The sequence below is a fragment of the Cyanistes caeruleus genome, unplaced genomic scaffold, assembly GCF_971803275.1.
Source record: "Cyanistes caeruleus unplaced genomic scaffold, bCyaCae1.hap1.1 HAP1_SUPER_30, whole genome shotgun sequence".
Classification (NCBI taxonomy): Eukaryota; Metazoa; Chordata; class Aves; order Passeriformes; family Paridae; genus Cyanistes; species Cyanistes caeruleus.
Window position 1 is genome coordinate 2,590,801 of NW_028256295.1, and position 21,392 is coordinate 2,612,192.

The 21,392-nt window shown below is 55.1% G+C and overlaps 3 protein-coding genes across 4 annotated transcripts in view; all 3 read left to right on the plus strand.

Moving 5' to 3' along the window:
* The window catches only part of LOC147645291 (uncharacterized), a 409,208-nt gene that overhangs the window by 30,044 nt on the left and 357,772 nt on the right, over positions 1–21,392 (plus strand). The window lies entirely within an intron of this gene.
* The window catches only part of LOC111922621 (uncharacterized), an 813,543-nt gene that overhangs the window by 19,107 nt on the left and 773,044 nt on the right, over positions 1–21,392 (plus strand). The gene's annotated exons all lie outside the window — the stretch shown is intronic.
* LOC147645293 (uncharacterized) lies at positions 13,032–21,116 on the plus strand. 2 transcript variants are annotated; one of them, XM_086874856.1, is made up of 13 exons: positions 13,032–13,289; positions 13,654–13,725; positions 14,465–15,298; positions 15,675–15,746; positions 15,949–16,020; positions 16,108–16,209; positions 16,655–16,762; positions 17,047–17,118; positions 17,207–17,278; positions 17,366–17,464; positions 17,888–17,968; positions 18,598–18,760; positions 19,292–19,669. In XM_086874856.1, exons 6-13 carry the CDS (start codon positions 16,143–16,145, stop codon positions 19,338–19,340), a joined length of 711 nt encoding a protein of 236 aa, XP_086730982.1. In that variant the 5' UTR covers positions 13,032–13,289; positions 13,654–13,725; positions 14,465–15,298; positions 15,675–15,746; positions 15,949–16,020; positions 16,108–16,142; the 3' UTR covers positions 19,341–19,669. The 2 variants fall into 2 exon arrangements, with proteins under 2 accessions (XP_086730982.1, XP_086730981.1); XM_086874855.1 differs by having other exon boundaries at positions 13,075–13,289; positions 14,465–14,572; positions 15,227–15,298; positions 18,598–21,116.

Below are 21,392 nucleotides of genomic sequence, written 5' to 3' on the forward strand. Positions count from 1 at the left end.
GGGAGCACCTGGCCCCTGGCGAGGGGTGGCCCGAGGCCTGGAGAACCTGGGAGCTGCAGGGGCTGCTCGGTTCCTCCGTGGGCCTCTGGGCCTAACCCTGGGGCGCTTCCTCGTCTGCCGCCTCCGTGGTTGCCAGTGGCCACTGGCCCAGCAGACAGCCACAGCGGCCAGCAGCAGGACAAGGGCAGCCATCAGGACACCACCGTCACCCATGGCTACGGCACGTCCCATGGCGACTGCACTGGCAGCTGCGGGGGCTGGCCCGGTTTATATAGGGCTGGCGTGGTGATGTCACAGTGCTGTGGCCAGGACAGCTGTGTGACATCACGGCCCTGCATCACACCAGAGCTCAACCTCTTTGTGACATCATGGCCCTGCATCACCCCAGCCCTCACCAGTTCCATGGGAGCGAGGAAGGGGCTCCCTGTGGGCACTCGAGCACCCTCTGGAGCAGAGGAGAAGGAAGACTCTTGTCTAAATAGGACATGGGGATGAGGAGGGGAACGGTGATGGTGTCACCTCCTGGCTGGCAGAGCATGGGACATGGATTGTCCAGTCGGGGACTGCGAAGTCCATGGACAGGACAAGCCCTGCTCAGCAACATGGAAACCATCGGTGTGCTGTCCCCTACATTCCCATGCTGAATCCAAACTTGGATTCAAATCTAATTCTGTGCCTCTTTCTGGGAATTAAATGGATCCTATCCCATTGAAAACCAGTACCTTTAAAACTTTAGGGATCTCTGACTTCAGGGAATTGAGGCGCAAAGAAAATGAAAGGGTATGATGGAGTTTGTGTCCACCTAAAATTAACACTTTAATGAGAAATAAAATAAGCACAACGCCCATAAACCGTGCGCAGTATAGGGACAAACTGCAAAGACTGGGACTACGGGCAGACACAAAAATATATAGGGTAGGTCTGAGGGCAGAGTCTGAGGGCATGGGTCCAACCACAAACTGGGCTTAGAAATATGCAAAATACTGCAACAAATAACAACCAATCAGGGGAGAGAACCGGGAACATTGTAGAAACATAACCTTATAAGGGGTGAGTCGATTAACATATTAACTGCCATAAGCCCTTTCTCTTTGCCACAACTTAAACAAATGCTTCCCAAGGCTTGAACTTAATGCCTCTTTTTTTTCTGGGTGAAATTCGGCTGGATTGGATCCCCAGCGAGGCACATTCCCATATCACATTAGTCTGGTCTTCACCCAACACTCCCTGTCCCCGTTCATTTCACACTGGGATTTCTGCTCCAGAAGGATTCTCTGAGGGACACAATTAAAAGTCTCTCATGGAACAGGAGGATCCAGATTTAACAAGTGGGAAAGAGTTTAACCCCACTATCTGTTTAACTGGTCCCGAGGGTGGAGACCTGAAGGAAACTCATGACTGGATTCAGGTCATAGATCTGCAGGTGCCAAGGAGATATTAAATTATCCTCCTTGGAATTAAAGCTGGGAATTTTTCTTTCTCTGGAGCAGTAAATTAGGATGTTGATGGGCCCCCCTTCTCTGCTCGCTCTGACACTCCTGCCCCAGCCTCGCTCGGTTCCATTCACGTTCCTCCTGTCAGGGACACTCTCCACACAGATCATGGCTCGGATTCCTTGGATCCTCAGCAGTGTTTTCCTTGGATTTTAGCCAGGGCTTCCCTGGTTTTGGGGTAGGCTGGAGCGTGTGGAGCTTTCTGCAGCCACCGTTAGGGGTGTGTGTCTCCCTTTTCCCCAGCAATTTCCTTCTGTCTTCTCCTTCCTGACGTTTCTCCTCTCCACCTCTTCCAGCTCCATGCCATGTTGACAGGAGCTCAGAAAGAGCAGGAAAACAGAAACAAGCTCCACAGTGAATTCCAGGAAGAAAAATCCATGGATGGCCAGGAGGCTGCTGTGGCTCCTTCCTGAAAATCAGGGCTGTTGGGAACACGGCACAGGGTGTCCCAGGACTTAGAGCTGGACACTGAACCCTCCTGGATCTCCTTGGCACCCATCCCAGGCAGGGATGGTCCTGGATATCCTCCTGGATCTGCCCCAGGAAAGTCCCTGCTCCCTGGGGCGGGATGGGATGGGTAGAGGACAAGGAATGAAGGTCAGGAGAAGAATACAGAGATGCTTCTTGCCACTGCAGCAAGAAATTTGGTGCACTGAAAGCTCAGCTGGAGATGAAGGTGGCCAAAAATGTGAGGCACAATAAAAATTGACTTGTTAAATCCATTAATAAAAAAAAATTAAAAAATAGAAATTACATCATCCCCTTCCAGGATGTGGATGATCCCCTGACAAACATGGACACAGACACATTGCAGGTTTTCTAATGCATTTATTGCCTCTGTCTTCAACACTCACCCCTCCCTTCCCAGAGGAAAACACGCATTGTACCAAGGGACACTGCAAAGTCCTTGAAGAGGGCAAGCCCTGCTCAGCAGAAACCAAACCACCCCAGACTGAATCACAGCATCCCCATCTTGAATCCAAACCCAGCATGTGCCAGCTCTTGGGAAGAGAGGAACCCCATGGCAGTCAAAACCAGAGCAGTGGGACAACCATGAGCGCTCTTTGGAATATCTGGATTTATTTAGAGTGGAGGCTCTGCAGAAGTTGGTGAGCTGCTATGAGAAAACTCTTGCAGTCCTCGCCAGCCATTTCAGGAGAGCTCCCCAGAGACAGAGGAACTTCTCCTCCCTTTGTCTCTGGGGGATCTTCTCTGGCACAGGGTAGTGGTTGTTTGAAGTTGGTGCCGCTGCAGCGTCCTGGGAGCTGGGGCTTGACACAGGTGGCAGCAGCACTCTTCCTGATGTGCTGCCGCTTGCTCCTGGGGAGGATTCATTGCAAGGGGCTGAGCTCCGGTTCTGATTTCCAGGCTTTTCCAGGCCATGTTCATCTTCAGGGATGAGCCAGGGCTGTGATCCCTGAATTGGGTGGGGCCGTGATGTCACAAAGGGGCTGAGCGCTGGTGTGATGCAGGGCCGTGATGTCACACAGCTGTGCTGGCCACACCACTGTGACATCACCGCTCCAGCCCTATATAAACCGGGCCAGCCCCCGCAGCTGCCAGTGCAGTCGCCATGGGACGTGCCGTAGCCATGGGTGACGGTGGCGTCCTGATGGCTGCCCTTGTCCTGCTGCTGGCCGCTGTGGCTGTCTGCTGGGCCAGTGGCCACTGGCAACCACGGAGGCGGCAGACGAGGAAGCGCCCCAGGGTTAGGCCCAGAGGCCCATGGAGGAACCGAGCAGCCCCTGCAGCTCCCAGGTTCTCCAGGCCTCGGGCCACCCCTCGCCGGCAGCCAGGTGCTCCCGCAAGCCCTCTGGAGAGCTCCAGCAGCTGCAGTCCCTGCATGGCAGTGGCCCAAGAGCTGCAGGAAGTGATGATCCGGCACTGGGCACGCAATGGGACATCTGTGCCGCTCTACTTTGGGATGTGGCTGGCGTTGTGGAAAGAACTGGAGAAGCTGATGAGGTGAGGCCACCTGCCCTGCTGTGGCTCTCCCAGCTTCTCCAGAAGCCGCCATCCCTTCAGGAGGATGCTCCCAGCAAGATTGACCATCCTTGGGAGAGCCTCAAGCCTTGCAAGGATGGCACAGCAGAGAAGACCCGCCATCCGTGCAAGAAGCTCAGGCTGTCAGAGAACGTCCATGGTGCCAGGAGCCTCCACTATCTCTGACAGCCTCCATCCCTCAGAGAGGCTCAGCCAGACCTGTCAGCCTGCAGAAGGTGCAGAACACAGGGACAGGTCTCCCAGCTTCCTTGTACCCTTGGACTTCAACAACACGGGCGTGACCCTGACCACTGACATGGCCAGGGAAAGCCCCCAGGTCCAAGTGGGAGCCCAGCCTGATCCAGGGGAGCCATCTCAGGAGCAGGTGGAGGAGCAGCAAGTGTCCTGGAGCCAGCAGCTGCTGGACCACAGCTCCCAGGTGATGGTGCTGGATGTGCCAGCTGGCAACAGCCCGTGCCTGGTGGAGGAGACAATTCCTGAGGGACCAGGGAGTGTCCTCCATCTCCAGGAAGCTGCTCCCATACAGCCACCGACTACCAACAAAGCTTCTGTACCAGCAGGTGAGACCTGAGGAGCTGTCTGAGGCTGCCATGGGGCTCTGGAGGGACATTCCCAGGCCAGGCCAGGGCCTCTGAGAGCAGCCTAGAAGCAGGTCAGAGCAAGGTGGCTGGCGCTGGCTGTGGCCGCTGCACTGGCAGGCACTCGGGGGGTTCCTGGCAGCATCAGGCCCTGTGATGGAGGCATTGTCTTCTCCTCACAGCCCGATGGCACCTGTGGTTCCACTGGAGATCGTGCTGATGGAGAAGGTGGGCTTTGGCCGCCGCAGAATCATCCAGCTCCTCGACTGGTTCCAGCTGCCTGACAGCTTCATGCTGGTGATGGAGCATCCGGAGCTATCTCGGGATCTCTTGCACGTCCTGCTGGAGCAAGAGTTCCTGAGCGAGGAGGTGGCACGCTGGCTTTTCTGGCAGGTGCTGGAGGCCGTGTGGCACTGCACCGCCTGCGGCGTCCTGCACCGGGACATCAAGACAGAGAACCTCCTCGTCAACCCGGAGACTGGCGAGCTGAAGCTGATCGACTTCGGTTGCGGCACCTTCCTCCAGGAGTGGGCCTTTGTACAGTTTGCCGGTGAGCCCAGAGCACGGGCCCTGCTCCCAGTGCCAGGCACCGCACGGCCCCATTCCCTCCTGGGCCACGGGGTGCAGCATTCAGCCGGCTGCCGGCTGCCCTGTGGCACGGGGCAGGTGCTGTGCCCCAGGAGCCGGCTGCCGGCCCTGCCGACAGAAAGGGGCTACAAAAGCCGGGCCCCGGCTCCTCGGCTTGGCAGGCTCACAAGGCCTTGGGCTGCTCCGCTGGCGTTCTCAGCCTTGCAGAATGGATTCTTGGCTTTGGCCCATTGTCAGGGGGAGGCAGGCACGCTTTGGGGGGAAGTTGTGGCCACGGCTGCAGCCCCTGCCTCTGGCAGGAGGCTGGCGCCAGGTTCTGGAAGGCAGCAGCCTGCGCCTGAGCAGCGCCGCCCGTCTCCCCTAGGAACACGCACGTACTGCCCGCCCGAGTGGATCGGCCTGCGCTGCTACCACGGCGATGGAGCGACCATCTGGTCCCTGGGTGTGCTGCTGTTGGAGATGGTGTGCGGGTTCCTGCCCTTCGAGAACGAGCGTGACATCGTGTTGGGGCAGCTCTTCTTCCCGCAGGAGGTCTCTCCAGGTTGGTACACGGCCTGAAGCAGGCAGGCTTTGGCAGGTGGCACCGCGCAGCCCAGCCCGGCCCTCCCGCAGCTGCGCGGGACGTCCATGTGCCCTCAAGGGCCGGCTGCAGCAGGTGGCCCGTGGCAGGCTGGGTGTGGCACGCTTGGCTGAAGGAGGGGACGCTTGTCCTGCCGTGCCGCTCTCCCGCCAAGGGCAGCTCCCAGCACACGCAGCGTGGCCCGGCTTCTGCAGGCGCCGGGAGCAGCTGGGCAGGAGCCTTCTGCAAGTGAGCGCCGCTTTCTGCCTTCTCTCCCCAGAGTGCCAACATCTGATCCGCTGCTGTTTGTCCAAGCACCCCATGGACCGGCCGGTGCTGGAGCAGATCTTCTACCACCCTTGGGTGTTGGGCGGCCATTTCTGATGCCTTGCCACAGCCTCTGCAGCACCCAGTTCCAGGGTCCCACGCAGGACTGAGGGACCAGGAAATAAAACAACCCAAAACCCACTGCGGGCCTGGAACTTTTGTCCTGGTTAGCAACTTCAGCTAAGGGAACCTCTTAGCAAAAGGGGTAATCAGAGCGTTCCCCTCAGCCTTTGTCAAGATTTTGGTGCCTTTCCTCCAGGTTGTCCCTCAAAATCAGAGGGGGGTGGAGCCTGCACCAGTCCCCCCAAATCGGTGGGAGACAGAGACTACTCCCAGGCCCCTCAAAACTGGAGGAGGATGGAGACTATCCCCAGGCCCCCCAAACTGAAGGGAGATAAATACCTGGCAACCCAAAGTAAGAGATGGATGTAGCCCAGAGCATCCCCCAAGTCAGAGGGGGAAGAGGAGACTGCCAGCCCCCCCAAAGAGGAGGGGAATTGTGCCTGTGCCAGCCCCACAAATTGCAAGGGGACAGAGAACACCCCTGGCCTGGCAGAGGGCAAAGAGCGGCCGGGGGCTGCCAGGATGGTGACAACACTGGCAACCCCCAAATCAGAGAGGGACAAAGAGCCCGCACAGGCTTCCCAGAAGCAGAAAGGGGGCAGCAAATATCCCCTGTCCCGCTAAGTTGGAGGGGCACAGACACAAAAGGCCCCACAAAAAGAGCATGAGGAACCAAGAGCACTGCTGGCCCCACAAGGGTAAGGAGGATGGAGAAACTCCCCATATGTCTTTGTTTTGGAAGACAGGTGTCTGCCAGGGAGGGCAGGGGCCTCCCCTGGAATGAAAACGTAGACCCCCTCCCTCTGAATTATTATAATTCTGAAATCAAGGGGCTTTCAGGCAGAGATCTGAGGATAGGAATAACAGTTCTTTATTAGTATTTATAACCAGGCAAACAAACAACAATAACTACAGCATTAACAGGAAAACAGAACCAGGGGCCCCGTGACAGCTTTCTCGGCTGAGACGAGAAGGGATGGAGGAGAGGCTTTGTTTCACAAACCCCCTCGGGCGGGCAGTCCCGGTGCTCCTGCAGGGCTCTGAGGAACACTCAGCTGGAACAGCAGGGATGAGCTGAGATCCTGGGCCGGTGGCTGAGGTGGATCAGCAGCTCCGCGGCGGTGCCTGGCACTGCCACACGTCCCGGCAGGACAGGGGGTGCGAGGCCACCAACAAAGAGGGGAGAAGGAGAAGAAGCAGCAGCTCTTTGTGGGTGATGGCGAAATTCCCTTCTCCCCACCGCAGCATCTCTGCACCCAAAGTGTCCTTCTCCGAAGCTGAAGAAAGCCCCCCAAACTGTCCCCGCTCTCCTCTTTTCCTGCCCCCCTTCCCTCCCTGGGCCCGGCCAAGCTCTTTGTCTTTTGTCAATCACCCAGCAATTACCCACAGTTAGGCTGTCCCCACAACTAATGGGTAAAAATTCCACAGGCAATCCGGAATTAAAAAAAAAAAAGACACCTAACCACAAACACCTGCCCCTGGCAATGACCTGAGATGGGATTGAATGTAACAAAAGGGCCATGGCCAGACCCTCATGTTCTTTGATCCCACATCATGTCATTGCCATAGGCAGGAAAAGGTACAGGTGTCTCCCCAGCATGGATCACAGGGAACATGGATCACCAGGTCTCTGCCAAACTTGAATTTTCCAAGGGGGGATGAAGCTGGAGCAGTGCACAAAGCTCTTCCTGTACTTTGGGGCATTTGCAGAGCTTCCCTTACTGGTGCTGCCGTTGGTGTTGGGTCAAGCTAGATCTCCAGGTGAAGCTCTTCCCACACAGGGGACACTCGTAGGGTGTCTCCCCAGTGTGGAGGCGTTTGTGGGTGTTGAGGCTGGAGCTGCGGCTGAAGCTCTTCCCACATTCCCCACACTCAAAGGGCCTCTCCCCAGTGTGGATGCGCCGGTGGGTGATGAGGTGGGAGTTGTGCTTGAAGCCCTTCCTGCAGTCGGGGCAGCGGAAGGGCCTCTCATCTGTGTGAATCCGCTGGTGCTCGAGGAGATGGGAGCTGGTCTGAAACCTCTTGCCACACTCGGAACACTCGTAGGGCCTCTCCCCAGTGTGGATCATCTGGTGGATGGTCAGATGGGACCTCCGGCTGAAGGTCATCCCACATTTCTCACACTCATAGGGCTGTTCCCCGGTGTGGATCCTCTGGTGGCAGATCAGGCTGGAGTTCCGGCTGAAGCTCTTCCCACATTCCCCACACTCATAGGGCCTCTCCCCAGTGTGGATGCGCCGGTGGGTGATGAGGGTGTAGTTCTGCTTGAAGCCCTCCCCACAGTCAGGGCAGCAGAAGGGCCTCTCATCTCTGTGAATCCGCTGGTGCCTGAGGAGAGTGGAGCTCCTCTGAAACCTCTTCCCACACTGGGGACACTCGTAGGGCCTCTCCCCAGTGTGGATGCGCTGGTGGATGATGAGTTGGGAGCTCCAGCTGAAGCCCTTCCCACATTCCTCACACTCATAGGCCCATTCCCCAGTGTGGATCATCTGGTGACAGATCAGGCTGTTGCTCTGGCTGAAGCTCTTCCCACACTCCAAGCACTTGTAGGGCTTCTCCCCATCCTGAAGCTGCTCATGGACCACCAGCTCAGAGCCCTGGCTGGATCTCCGGCCGCCTTCCCGGCACAGGGTGGGTCTTTCCTCCTCAGAGCACCCTAGGCAGCGTTTGGAGCCCCTCCTCCTGCGGGATCTCTGGGGATTTTCCTCCCCATTGGATTCCTGTGCCGTGGAGCTGCTCAGAACGGCCTCTTCCATGAGCTTCTCCTGTGGGGATTTGTCCTCCCTGGTCTCCATCCTCAGCTCCTTGTCTGGGGGAGGAAGGACAAGGAGAGGATGGGATTTGCCTCCGTGCCAGAGGGAAGGGGAAGGAGATCCCCCCAGTGCGTCCCCGGCAGGACGGCGCTGGCAGCGGGGTTGTCCTGCAGCTGGCGGCCAGGCTGGGCTGGGAGATGGAGCAGGAGAGAGGGGGAAAGGGGCACTGACTTCCTCCTCACCTGCCTGGGTGTCCTGGGGCATCTTCCTCTTCTCCACAGCCTCCTCCTCCATCCAGCCAAGGTTTGGGAATGGGAAATCCTGGTTTGAGGAAATACAAGGGATGAGGACATTGAGTTTGCAGGTCCCTCTGTCCAAGCTCATCTCTAGAAGTCACCGGACATCTGGGGTCCATAAAACCTCTAAAAAACACCAATATTCAGCTCTGAAAATGCCTCCCAGGAGTTCCCCATCTCTAGTCTCCCCTGTCTTCAAGGAGAGAAGGTTCAAGGGTTCCCGCCTGTCCCAGCTGCTGGGAGTCAAGCTTGTACTGGGGACAACCTGTCTGCTCAGTCCCTACCATCCCCAGGCTGCTGGGAGTGCCAGGAATCCAAAAAGTTCCCCCTGTTTACATTTCCCCACTTAGGGATGGTGAGACCCCCCAATGTCCCCCCAAGGGGCATTTTCCACTCAGCTTTGGAGTTCCACATTCTCCAAACATTCCCCCCCCGCAAAATAAACCCAACCCAGGGACCCCCCAGGATATCCGGGCAAAGCTCCCACTCCCCCATCACCTGTGGGATGGTGGGTGATGATCCCACAGGAGGGGGCTATGAATTCAAGGAGTGCTCAACCTTATGGTTCCTTCTCCTTTCCCTGATCCTCCTTTGTCCCTCCTTTTTCTCCCTCTCCTCCCCTTCCATCCTTCCTCCTCCTCTTCCTCCCTAACCCCACCTCCTTCTCCTACTTCCATCCCTTCTCTCTCTCCTTCTTCCATCCCTCCTCCTCCTCCCCCAGGAGCAGTGACACCCTCGGTGCCCTGTTCCCAAACCCCTCACAGCCCACGGCAGGAGCGGGGATGGAGCCGGGACAGGTCGGGATGGGCAGCGCGGGGCTCTCCGCTGCTCCCACCCGCTGGGGACGGGGGGAACCCGGCCCGGGGAAAAGGAGAGGGAAACTGGGAAAATTGGGGGCTGCAGATCCAACCTGGGGCTGGCTGGGGACCCGGGCTGGGGACTGCCAGCCCTTGGGGCTCCTCTGGGGAGATGTGGGAGGGGGGAACACAGAGAGCGCTGGGGGATCCCAGGAGTGGCAGCACTGGCAGAGACTGGTTTATACTGGGATCATCCTGGCAGTGGCTGAGATTGCACTGGCTGTGTACTGACATCATACTGGGATCATACTGGGATCAGAGTGGCAGTGAGTAGGAGCCTGCAGGGGGCAATTGAGACCAGGCTGTGAGGAACTGCGAATATGCCCTGCACTCCCCAGAACCCCGGGATCGCCCCCCATATGTCCCATGTGTCCCCCAGACCCTTCAGGATCCCCGAGTGCCCCCTCAGCACCCGTTCGAGGCCCCCCAAAGCGTCCCTGGATCCCTGAATGCTCCCGACCCCACAGATTCCCCTTCCAGCCACTGCTGGGAATTCATCTCCCATCATCCCACAACACAGTTCCGCGCCCAAACCTCCTGCCGTGCCCCGCGCCCTAAAGAGCCCGGTCACAGCTCCCCAGGTTCCCCCCAAGTGCTCCCGAGCCGTGTACAGTCGCCCAGAGCACCTGCAGCTCGGACGCAGAAGTCTTCTCCAAGGGCTTCCCCACACCGCCGAACGCGCCTTCGGAGCCACTTCCGGGACTACAGCTCCCATCATGCTCCGCGGCCCCCATAGAGCGCTATTCCAGCCGGGACTGCATCTCCCGTCATGCCCCGCGCCTTACCGGAACCTATTGGCGCTGAGCCTCCAACTCCCGTGATGCTCCGCGGCCCCATTAAGCCTCATTATACCGGCGCCTACAACTCCCATCATCCCCCGCGACCCAGAGATTCCCCGTTACAGCCCCCCAAGTGCCCGCCCGGACCCCGAAGGGCCGCCAGATTCCCCTCCCTGACCTCCAAGTGAACCCCTGGACCCCAAAGTGCTCCCCCGAACCCCGAATTGTCTCACAGAATCCCTAAATGCCGCTCCAAGTGCCCTCCCGGCTCCCCATGTGTCCTCCAGACCCCCAGGTTGTCTCTAAATTCCCTCCCCAGACCCAAAACTGCCCCAAATGTTCCCCAGAAAAGTCCCCATGGACCCCAAAGTGGTCCCTTTTACCCTGTCTGAGAAAATGATAAAAATGATGATCAAAGGACTAAAAATAGGAATAATTAGCATAAAGAGGGAGAAATAGTGGTCAATTAATTAATGAACGGAAATGTGCTACTTTGAACCAAGGACCGATAATGTTTTTAGTTGCTAAAAATGTAACAATTCTTTTATATAAATATAAAAATTAGGTTATAAAAATACAGAATAATTGTATTATAAAAATAAAATTTTATTTTTATTAATTAATTAGATTTTAATTATAAAGAAAAATTATAAAGAGAAATGTTTTCAATGTTTTGGGATGTCAGTCCCAGGTGAGCGATGTCAGACATGCTGAGGCTCGGGGTGAGGAGCAGGTTGTCCAAACAGGGGCAGCCCACAAGGGGCTCATTCTTCTCTGTGACCAGACCTCCTAAGGAGACATTCAGCGTCAGGATTGTAAAGAGCAAATCGTGACCTCCTGATCAGTACACAAAGATGTTTTACAGTTTGAACAGTAGAATGTTGTCACCGTAAGGGGCCTTCTTTGTTAATATAGCTCATGTTGTGTCATGTTTGGTAAATACCAATGTTGTTGTAACAGCCTTCTTTTTAAAATACTGTTATAAATGAAATTAGAATTTTGACAACTAGGTCCCTTGGGTTAATGGCAGTTTAATTAAAAATGAATACAATTTACTAAATTGAATAGTAATGTGGTATAAAAGAATACAGTTTAGTAAAATACTACCGTCTAATAAAAATAAAAATGTATATATATAATCTGCTAGTAATTAAGTATGATTAAAGCATAAGCAAAACTGACCAGGGTACAGAGGCTTCCCACCCTGCCTCAAGTTCAAAACAAAGCACTTCAAGCTAAACTTATATACTGTATCCTTATACATATTCCTTAATGTTTCCTCTAAGTTCCCTCCTATCTCAAGTTTTTCTGACTTTACATCACTTTTCTTCACGGCACATGCCTCACTTGTTGTTAGGGGGTCTTCAGTCTTCTTTCGGTGGTCTTTTGGCGAAGGCTTCTCTTCTTCCTTGTTGTCCTTTGGATAACCTTACAGGTTTGTGCATACATACTGAGCATTGTGTTATGTAAGTCTATTAATTAGCCTTATGTTTACTAATCTTTAGGCCCAATGCCTAAATTTGTTCTAATTTTGGTCCATCTCAAGGCAATTTTGGTCTTGAGACACCATTTATCTTCTAAACTACATCCTGTACCTTAATTTTGACATGTAACATCTGCAAAGGGGTACATCTGCTTTGTAACACTGATTCTTGATTGTTTCTAATAAGAACTTTAATAACAGTTACAATTTAGTTAGCACGAACCAATTCCATTTATTACAACTGCGAATACCCCTTATATCCCTTTTTATTAGTTTCCATGCTAACTGCCTTGCTTTCTTCCTTGCTATGGATAAACATGTATTTTCTCAATTTCTTCTTTTGCTACCTCAATTGTTTGGCCTGCAGATCAGCTGCTAAGCCCATCCACATTCAGCTCTTAGTCTTCAGAGGGAAACTTTGAGCACAGTGAGAATCTCGCAGTGTGCAGGAGGGTCCCTGTGTGCCAGCTGCAGCTGGGGCCTCAGCCATCTCCTCTCTCAACAGGCTCCCCTCTGCAGCTTCACAGGAAAGGCCAAACACCTCCCTCAGGGACACTGCACCACACATTTCACATCTCCATGCCCGTACGTGATGTCCCTGTCACAGCTGCATTACCAGCTTGCTGCTGTGCAGATGCTGCCACCACCCACAGCAAGGCCCTGTGTCCCTGAAGGGACCCGCCCTGCTCTGTGGCCTGGACTGAAGGTGGGTCTCTCCTGCCAGGGCAGGGCCCAGCACAGATCTTCTCTTCCAATAAAGAGATGGAGCTCTCACCCCAGTGTCCGGCTGGTACCACCAGCAAAGCCCACACAGCACCAGCCCTGGCTGAGCTCCATGTCCAGGAGCAGGCAGGGCTGACCACGGTGTGGGCAGGCAGGAGCCAGGCAGGAGCTGCTGTGACCAGAGGCAGGGCCCCAAGGGGCTGGGGGAGTCTGTGTTGAGCATCCCTGGGATGAGGGCACATTTCCTTCAGTGGCATCACCTGGGCCTGGACCTCCTCCAGTGCCATGCCCAGGAAAAGAGGCAACCATCAAGAGCATCTCCTGGGACACTGCCTGTCCAGCAATGTCAGCAGGCAAAACCAAGGTTTTGTTTAGCAATGACCCTTTGATGAAGTCAAAGATTCACAGTCAGAGCAGTCCTCTAGTACAGATGGGAGTACACTTGGGGCAGACATCTAAGGCCATGAGGTCACAGAAGGCTCTGGGGTGACAGCAGGCTGAGGTGACAGCAGGCTCTGAGGTCACAGAGGTCCCAGAGCCCCGTGGTTGCCCAGCACCACAAGGACCGAGCAGTCAGTCCTTGACCACGACTGTTGTGGCAGCAGCGGCGGCGGCAGCAGCGGTGCTGACATTGGGACAGCGGTGTCAGGACAGTGGTGGCAGCAAGAGCTGCAGGACTGGCAGTGGGCAAGGCACCATGGCCTTTGCTCTGCGCCTCCTCCTCCTGCTCCTCCTGGCAGTGGCCCTGCCTGACAGGGCTGCCCAGGCTGCTCCGTGGCGAGCAGGGCAAGCAGGTGAGCCGGCGGCCTGGCTTCCCTTTCCTGGGACAGTGCTCCCTTCTCCCTGGGAAGTGTTGGGGATGGTTTTCCCCAGGGCTTTAGGGAGGGTTTTCTCTGTGGGAGGGAGAGAGGCCTCAGGGGCCCTGGGCTGGTCCCACTGCCCTTCCAGGGATGTTGCACAGGGCCTGCAAAGAGGGTGGAGAGTGACCAGAGCCAGCCCAGAGCTCCCCAGGCCCCTCTGCAGCTTTGGCCATGTCCATTGACATCTGACACCCACAGCCTTACCTGAGCCCCTTGCAGTGCCCAGTTCCCTAAGGCAGAAGGGGTTCCCAGCACACCATGGAATGGTTCTGATCTGTGCTTCCTTCCAGATGAGGGTGGTAGGAAGGCTTCTCCAGCAGCTTGGCTTCATGAAGATTTTCTGCCTCTGGAGCCCCATGCAGGTATGTTCTCACTGTCCCAACAAGGAATAAACACTGACACCCTGGCAGGAAGCATGTGACAGAAGCTGCTGTGTCTGTTGAGTTACAGGTGTGTCTGCAGCGAGGACATTTCAAGCTCCTTTTCTGGTTGCTACACGCAAGCCCAGCTCCCATCGCAGGGGTGAGTGGTGTGTCCCTGCTGATCCCACAGGCTGAGCCCTGGTTCTGTGGGATCCATTCATCTGAAATGGAAATACTTTCTGTTAAGATCCTCCTAGAGGGAGGAACAAACCTACAGGACACAAGATGTTGAGTGATCTGGAGAGACTCCATGGTGGGTCCACGTCCCTCAGCCTCCTCCTGAGACTCAGCAGCCGGGGGCTTTCTCTGCACATCTGGACACGCCATGCCTGGCACAGCAGGAAGGGATCCATGGCAGCCTTGCTGCCCCTCTGCTGCTTTCACAGCCTGCAGGGCTGTTTCCCAGCCTGGCCTGGATGCAGCTTCTCCCCAGCCTCTGCAGGAAGGCATTTGGCATCAGCTGACAGGGAGCCCAAACTGCAGCACGGGCCATGCACACCCTGAAATCCCCTGCAATTTCCCAGTCTTGTGGTAGATGTGGCTGGCCTGGCTCCAAAGTTTGGATGCCTTCCTGAAACTTATCCATATCTTTGACAACTATTGCCTCCTGAAGATGCCACCTTCATGTTGGGGAACAAACAGCCCCACCTGATGCATGTATCCCTCTTCCTTTCTCCAGAGACGGAAGGAGAGGCTGCGCTGAAGGCAGCATTTCCCGGAGGAAGCAGTGGCTCATGGGCAGCCTCTGCTGCAGGAAGGGAGGCCATGCCAGGCACAGTCCCAGGATGTAATTGCTGTGCCCCTGGGCCTGAGCCCTGCTGAGGCTTGAGCTGCCATCTCTGCTGCTTGGCAGTGCAGGCACAGCCCAGACAAGACCGGCACAGCCCAGTGGAATTATCCCCAGCAGGCTCAGGGCACTTGGCTACTGAGCAGTCCTGCTGGGGTCCCTCCATGGGAGACAGGTCCCAAATCCTGGCAGCAGCTGCAAAGGGGTGCCCATGGTGGGGAATAGGCAGAGGGGGAGGGCAAGGCTCCACTGTATCCTGAAAGAACCTGGCTCTATCCCTATGGGATGGGAGAGCTGTCCCAGCAGAACGTGGGCAGGAGGGAGGGAGGGCCTGAGGGACAGTTGTGGCACTGCCTGCTGTAGTTCTTCCCCATTGCTTTTACAATTCTTTCAGCTGTGGCAGAGAGAGGGCCCCAGTGGGGCCTGGGCTGCTCCAGCCACCTCTCCCAGGGATGCTGCACAGGGCCTGCAAAGAGGGTGGAGAGTGACCAGGAGCCAGCCCAGAGCCCCCAGGCCCCTCTGCAGCTGTGGCCATGTCCACTGACATCTGGCACCCACAGCCTTAGCGCGACTCCCTTGCACTGCCCCGTTCCCTAAGGTAGAAGGGGATCTCAGCACACCATGGAAACTGTTCTGATCTGTGCTCCCTTCTAGATTTGGAACTCAACCTCAATTATTTGGAAGTGCTACTGAATGATACTTTGAATATCTTGGAGAATGCTGGAGGCAAGTTCTTCTATTCCCTTTACTGACAGAACACAAAATGACAAGGTGGCAAGAGCATTTGCCATATCTCTTAACATATTCTCAGGCTTGATGGGCTCTGGAAACCTCGCCCTGCTCCCTTCTAGAGCCCTGAGGGATCCCACAGGTCACTACCAGTGGGAAGAAGGAGCATTTAGCTGCCAATCTCTTCCCGTGTGTAATGCCAGTGTCTCCTTCCATGTGCTCTGTGCAGCCACGGAGAAGAGCAGAGAGGGAAGGGGCCAGGCCCAGGGCTGTATCCCGGGGCTGTGCCTTGCATGGCTCCTTTGCCAGCCCCAGGGAGCCTGAGGGTCTCCTACAGAGCCACGAGAGCTGTTCTGTCCTACCTCTTTTTCAGCCAAACCTCTTGCTGAAGGTGATCTGGCTTCCCAACCCACACCCAGGACTGAGGCTCTGGAAGATGGTGAGGGTAGGTGAAGGCCTTTCCCCCTGGGAGAGCTGCCAGCTCAGAGCCCAAGGCTTGGCCAGGAGAGCATCGCTGCAGGTGCCAGGACAGAGCCATGCACATGTGTGCCCTCGCCCTGTGTGATCCTCTCACTGCTCCTGTGGCTCAGTGCTGCCTGTGCAGATCAGAAGAGATGACAGAAGCTTCTGTGGCTGTTGAGTTACAGGTGTGTCTGCAGGGAGGACTTTCCCAGCTCCTGGGTTGGTTGCTGCACACAAGCCTGGCTCCCATGACAGGGGTGAGTGGTGTGTCCCTGCTGACCCCACAGGCTGAGCATTTGCATTCTGGGATCCATTCCTGTGAAATGGAATTATTTTGCTCTAAGGTCCTTCAAGAGGAAATACCAAAGCTACAGGAGTTATGAAACCCCATGAGCCATCCAAACCCATGAGGCAAATGCTGAAGAAAATTCTGCAGGAAGGACAAGGTGGGTCCATGTCCCTCAGCCTTCTCCTGAGACTCAGCAGCCAGGGGCTTTCTCTGCACATCTGCACACGCAGTGCCCAACACAGCAGGAAGGGATCCATGGCAGCCTTGCTGCCCTGCTACTGCTTTCAAGCCCTGCAGGGCTGTTTCCCAGCCTGGCCTGGCTGCAGCTTCTCCCCAGCCTCTGCAGGAAGGCATTTGTCATCAGCTGACAGGATTCCCAAAGTGCAGCATAGGCCATGCCCACACTGAGATCTTGTAGTATTCCCCAGTGTCCGGGTAGACCAAAAATGGCAGCTGTTTGGAGAAGGGAGGGCCCTGGCCAATCCCAAAAGTTTATATGATATCCTGGTCCTTAACCAAGTCTTTGGCAAGCATTGCCTCCTGAAGATGCCACCTCCCCAGTGGGGAATGCTGCCATCTGATCCAGCTGTCCCTTTCTGCAGAAGTGGATGGAGAGGCTGTGCTGAAGGCAGCGTTTCCCAGAGGAAGCAGTGGCTCATGGGCAGCCTCTGCTGCAGGAAGGGAGGCCATGCCAGGCACAGTCACAGGAGGTAATTGCTGTGCCTCTGGGCCTGAGCCCTGCTGAGGCTTGAGCTGCCATCTCTGCTGCTGGGGAGCGCCCACCCTTCAGGGATGTTGCACAGGGCATGGAAAGAGTGTTGAGAGTGACCAGGAGCCAGCCCAGAGCATTCCAGGCCCCTCTACAGCTTTGGCCATGTCCATTGACATCTGGCTCCCATGGTCTTACCCAACCCCCTGGCAGTGCCCAGTTCCCTAAGGCTGAAGGTGATCCCAGCACACCCCGAAAAAGGTTCTCATCTGTGCTCCCTTCCAGATGAGGTTCCCAGGATGGCTTCTCCATTAGATTGGCTGCATAAAGTTTTGAAGCCCTTGGAGCCTCCTGCAGGTATGTTCTCAGTGTCCCATCAAGGAATAATCATTGACAACCTGGTAGGAACCAGGTGACAGAAGCTTCTGTGGCTGTTGAGTTACAGGTGTGTCTGCAGGGAGGACTTTCCCAGATCCTTTGCTGATCACTGCCCGCAAGCCCGGCTCCCATCGCAGGGGTGAGTGGTGTGTCCCTGCCATACCCACAGGCTGAGCATTGCTTTTCTGGGATCCATTCCTGAGAAATGGAACTATTTTTTGTTAAGGTCCTCCGAGAGGGAAGAACAAAGCCACAGGACAGAAAGAATCACTTGAGTCACACCACATCCTGAAAGAAATAGAGAAGGAACTGCTCAAAGGGCGTGGTGGGTGCATTTCCCTCAGCCTTTCCTGAAATGCAGCAGTCAGGGGCTTTCTCTGGACATGCCATGCCCTGCACCATGGGAAGGGATCCATGGCAGCCTCACTGCCCTGCTGCTGCTTTCAAGCCCTGCAGGGCTGTTTCCCAGCCTGGCCCGGATGCAGTTTCTGCCCAGCCTCTGCAGGAAGGCATTTGGCATCAGCAGACAGGCTGCCCAAACTGCACCATGGGCCATGCACACCTTGAGATCCTCTGCAACTTCCTGGTCTCTGAGCAGATCAGGAGAGGTGGTGGTTTGGACAAGAGAGAGCCTGGGCCTTTTCCTGATCCTCTTCCATGTCTTTGACAAGCACTGCCTCCTGAAGAGGCCACTTCCCTGCTATGTAATGGTTCCATCTGATCCAGCTGTGCCTCTTCCTTTCTCAAGGGATGGACAGAGAGGCTCTATGGAAGGCGGCATTTCCTGAACGAAGGGAGGCAATTGCAGGCACGGGCCCAGGCACAGGAGGTAATTGCTGTGCTGGGCTCAGCCCTCGGTGGGGCTGTGTGCCAGCAGCTCTTCCCACAGGGCCTCTCCTTGCATGGCTGAGCAGCAGCCAGAGCTGGAGGTGCCTCGGCTTCCAGGCCTCTGGAGCTCATTCCCAGCCCCTGGGAATCGGGATTCCTGCACCAGTGTCCATCCCACTGCAGCTGCTCCTGGAGCTGGCCCTAAGCATCCAGAGGCCCAAGGCACAGGAGCAGCCCCGAGTGGGAGCCCTGCTGCGATCCCAGAGCTACAGCCAGCCCTGGCTGCCAACTGGGCAGGGGCTGCACTGGCTCCTGACAGGGCCTGGCTCTGTCCCCTTGGGCTGGGGGAGCTGTCACGGAGCAGGGAGGGTCAGGGGTGGCAGTGGCTGCTCAGGGATGGGTTTGGCCCGTGGCCCTGGAAGGAGTCACTGCCCAAGCAGCTGTGCTGTCCCTAGGTCCCCCTCTCAGCTTTCTGGGTTTTATTGTGTGGCACAGCCTGTGCCAAGGGCTGGCAAGGTGCCTGCAGGCCCCAGCTCTGGGGGAAACAGGGAATATCCTGGACATACCCACCGTGCTGCCAGCTCAGCAGTGGATCACAGCACGGGCTCACGCTGCCCATTGCTCCCACAGATGCAGCCGGCACAACACGTGTTCCCAATTCCCAGAAGGGCATCGGAAGAGGTTTCTGTCAGGGAACACGCTGTTGGCTAGAATTAATGGCAGGCCTGCTTTGTTTGGTGCATTTCTTCATTTTATGCTGTGTTGGAATCTGGTATGTCTGGAAGACAAAACGGTGAGTGTTTCGTTCATTTTTCCCTCAAACAGCTTCTTTTGAAAGTCTGTTGTAGAAAAGAAACATTCCCAGTGAAGCTGCTGTGGACTTGTGGATAGTCCTTGGTTGCCCAAAACACTCTGCTGAGAGTTCTGCTGCTGCCCAGGGCTTTCATTGGCCTCTTAATTGCTGGGCCTTGTCCTGGGGAGCCCGCTGGGGCTGCAGCCAGTGCTGGCTGCCACTGAGGCTGCCTGGCCAAGAGCAGCCCCAGGAGCAGCGGGCAGAGGCAAAGCAAGGTGGGCAGGAGAAAGAGCGGGGACGAGATTGCCCTTGACAGGCAGAGGTGCTCTGGGGCCCGCTCCTGGCCAGGGACCCTGCCCAGAGCCATCCCCTGCTCTCCAGGGCCTTGAGGGGCAGCTGTCCAGCTGGGCCAAGCTGTGCCAGCAGCTCCAGCCGTGCTGGGGAGCCTTGGCAGCTCTGGGCCCTGCTGTGCAGGAGGGTCCCTGTGTGCCAGCGGCAGCTGGGGGCCTCAGCCACCTCTTCTCTCCACAGGAGCACCTCTGCACCTTCAGATGTCCGGCCAAACAGCTCAGTGTTGTGAAAAACGAGGTTCACATATTTTTCTTATAGAATTTAAAGGTTTAATGAAAAGATAATTCGGATCTAAAAATAAAGTAAAGTACAGAGATACAGCCAGGTGTCTCTGCATTCAGCCAAGAGAGCACACCTTACTGACAAAAGATTGTCCCTTAAAAACAGAATCCTACTACATATCCATAAATTCTCATGCATATTCATACATTCTTCTTAGGATCTTTGGTGTTCTTCTGTTTAGTTTTCTCTTGCCCCCTTCCCAATAGATCAATCTTCTTGGCGCCAATGAGATTTACATTTCCTGATAACAGAAATGCAATAAATTCCTCCCCCAGAGTTCTGGTCACTGCTGTCTTCATCTGGATAAGATAGTTTCTGAATGTAGGGGGCATCTCCAGCTATCTTTTGCAGTCTTTGGGTTATACAAACTAAAGTAGTTTTTGTTTTAGTACTATGCCAAAGCTTAACATATATGTATTATACCACTATTTCAAAGTTTCATCAATAACAGAAATAAAGGAAACCATATTAATACAAAAAAAATTTCTAATCTTATACATATAAGATTCCTTTTAATATTTGAGAAAAGCCAATAATATGATATGCATTTATAACAGTGTGAATGTAAAGCACTACACTCAGTCAGGGAGAACTGCACCTCTCTTCCTGAGTCTCCAAGCCAGTGTCTGTTTTCCTTGCCAAAGCTGCGTTATCAGCTTATTGCTGTGCGGCCACCACCCAGACCAGGACCCTCTGTCCCTGAAAGTGCTGGCCCTGGTGTCTGGACAGGACTGAAGGCAGGACCCTCCTGCCAAGGCAGAGCTTGAGCAACACCTTTGGGCTTCTGCTCTGGGGTCTGGCTGGTACCAGCAGCACTGGCACAGCTGCTTGGCTGGCCACAGCCTTGGCTGGGCAGGCAGCAGACAGACTTGGGGAACCCACCTTGTTATCTTCATTTTTTATTTTTAAAAAGTAGAATATTTTTGAAATATTTAGAATTATTTTTAGTAGGAAGTAATCCCCAAATGTTTCTTCCCTTTTGCCATATTAATAACACAGTTTTCAAAGTAGTTTTAGAATTCTGGAACATTTTTTCCACTTCTGCAATTAAACAGGAAGTTGCATTTAATTGATAATATTTACTCTAAGAGGGATTAAGACACACTGTTGGGGGTTAGGTGTCCCTTTTCTTTTTAGTTCTGGCTTGCCTGTGGAATTTTTACCCATTAGTTGTGGGGAAAACCTAACTGTGGGTATTTGGTGGGTGCTTGGCAAAAGACAAAGAGTTTGGCCGGGCCCAGGGGGGGAAGGGGACAGGAAAAAGGAGGATGGGGACAGTTTCGGGGGCTTTCTTCAGCTTGGGAGAAGGACACGTTGGGTGCAGAGCTGCTGCGGTGGGCACAAGAGAATTTCACCGTCACTCACACGGAGCTGCTGCTGCTTCTCCTTCTCCCCTCTTTGTTGGTGGCCTCGCACCCCCTGTCCTGCCGGGACGTGTGGCAGTGCCAGGCACCGCCGCGGAGCTGCTGATCCACCTCAGCCACCGGCCCAGGATCTCAGCTCATCCCTGCTATTCCAGCTGAGTGTTCCTCAGAGCCCTGCAGGAGCACCGGGACTGCCCACCCGAGGGGGTTTGTGAAAACAAAGCCTCTCCTCCATCCCATCTCAGCCGAGAAAGCTGTCACGGGGTCCCTGGTTCTGTTTTCTTGCTAATGCTGTAGTTATTGTTGTTTGTTTGCCTGGTTATAAATTCTAATAAAGAACTGTTATTCCTATCCTCAGATCTCTGCCTGAAAGCCCCTTGATTTCAGAATTATAATAATATAGAGGGAGGGGGGTCTACGTTTTCATTCCAGGGGAGGCCCCTGCCCTTTCTAGCAGACACCTGTCTTCCAAAACAAAGACAGATGGGGAGTTTCTCCATCCTCCTTACCCTTGTGGGGCCAGCAGTGCTCTTGGTTCCTCATGCTCTTTTTGTGTGGCCTTTTGTGTCTGTGCCCCTCCAACTTAGGGGGACAGGGGATATTTGCTGCCCCCTTTCTGCTTCTGGGAAGCCTGT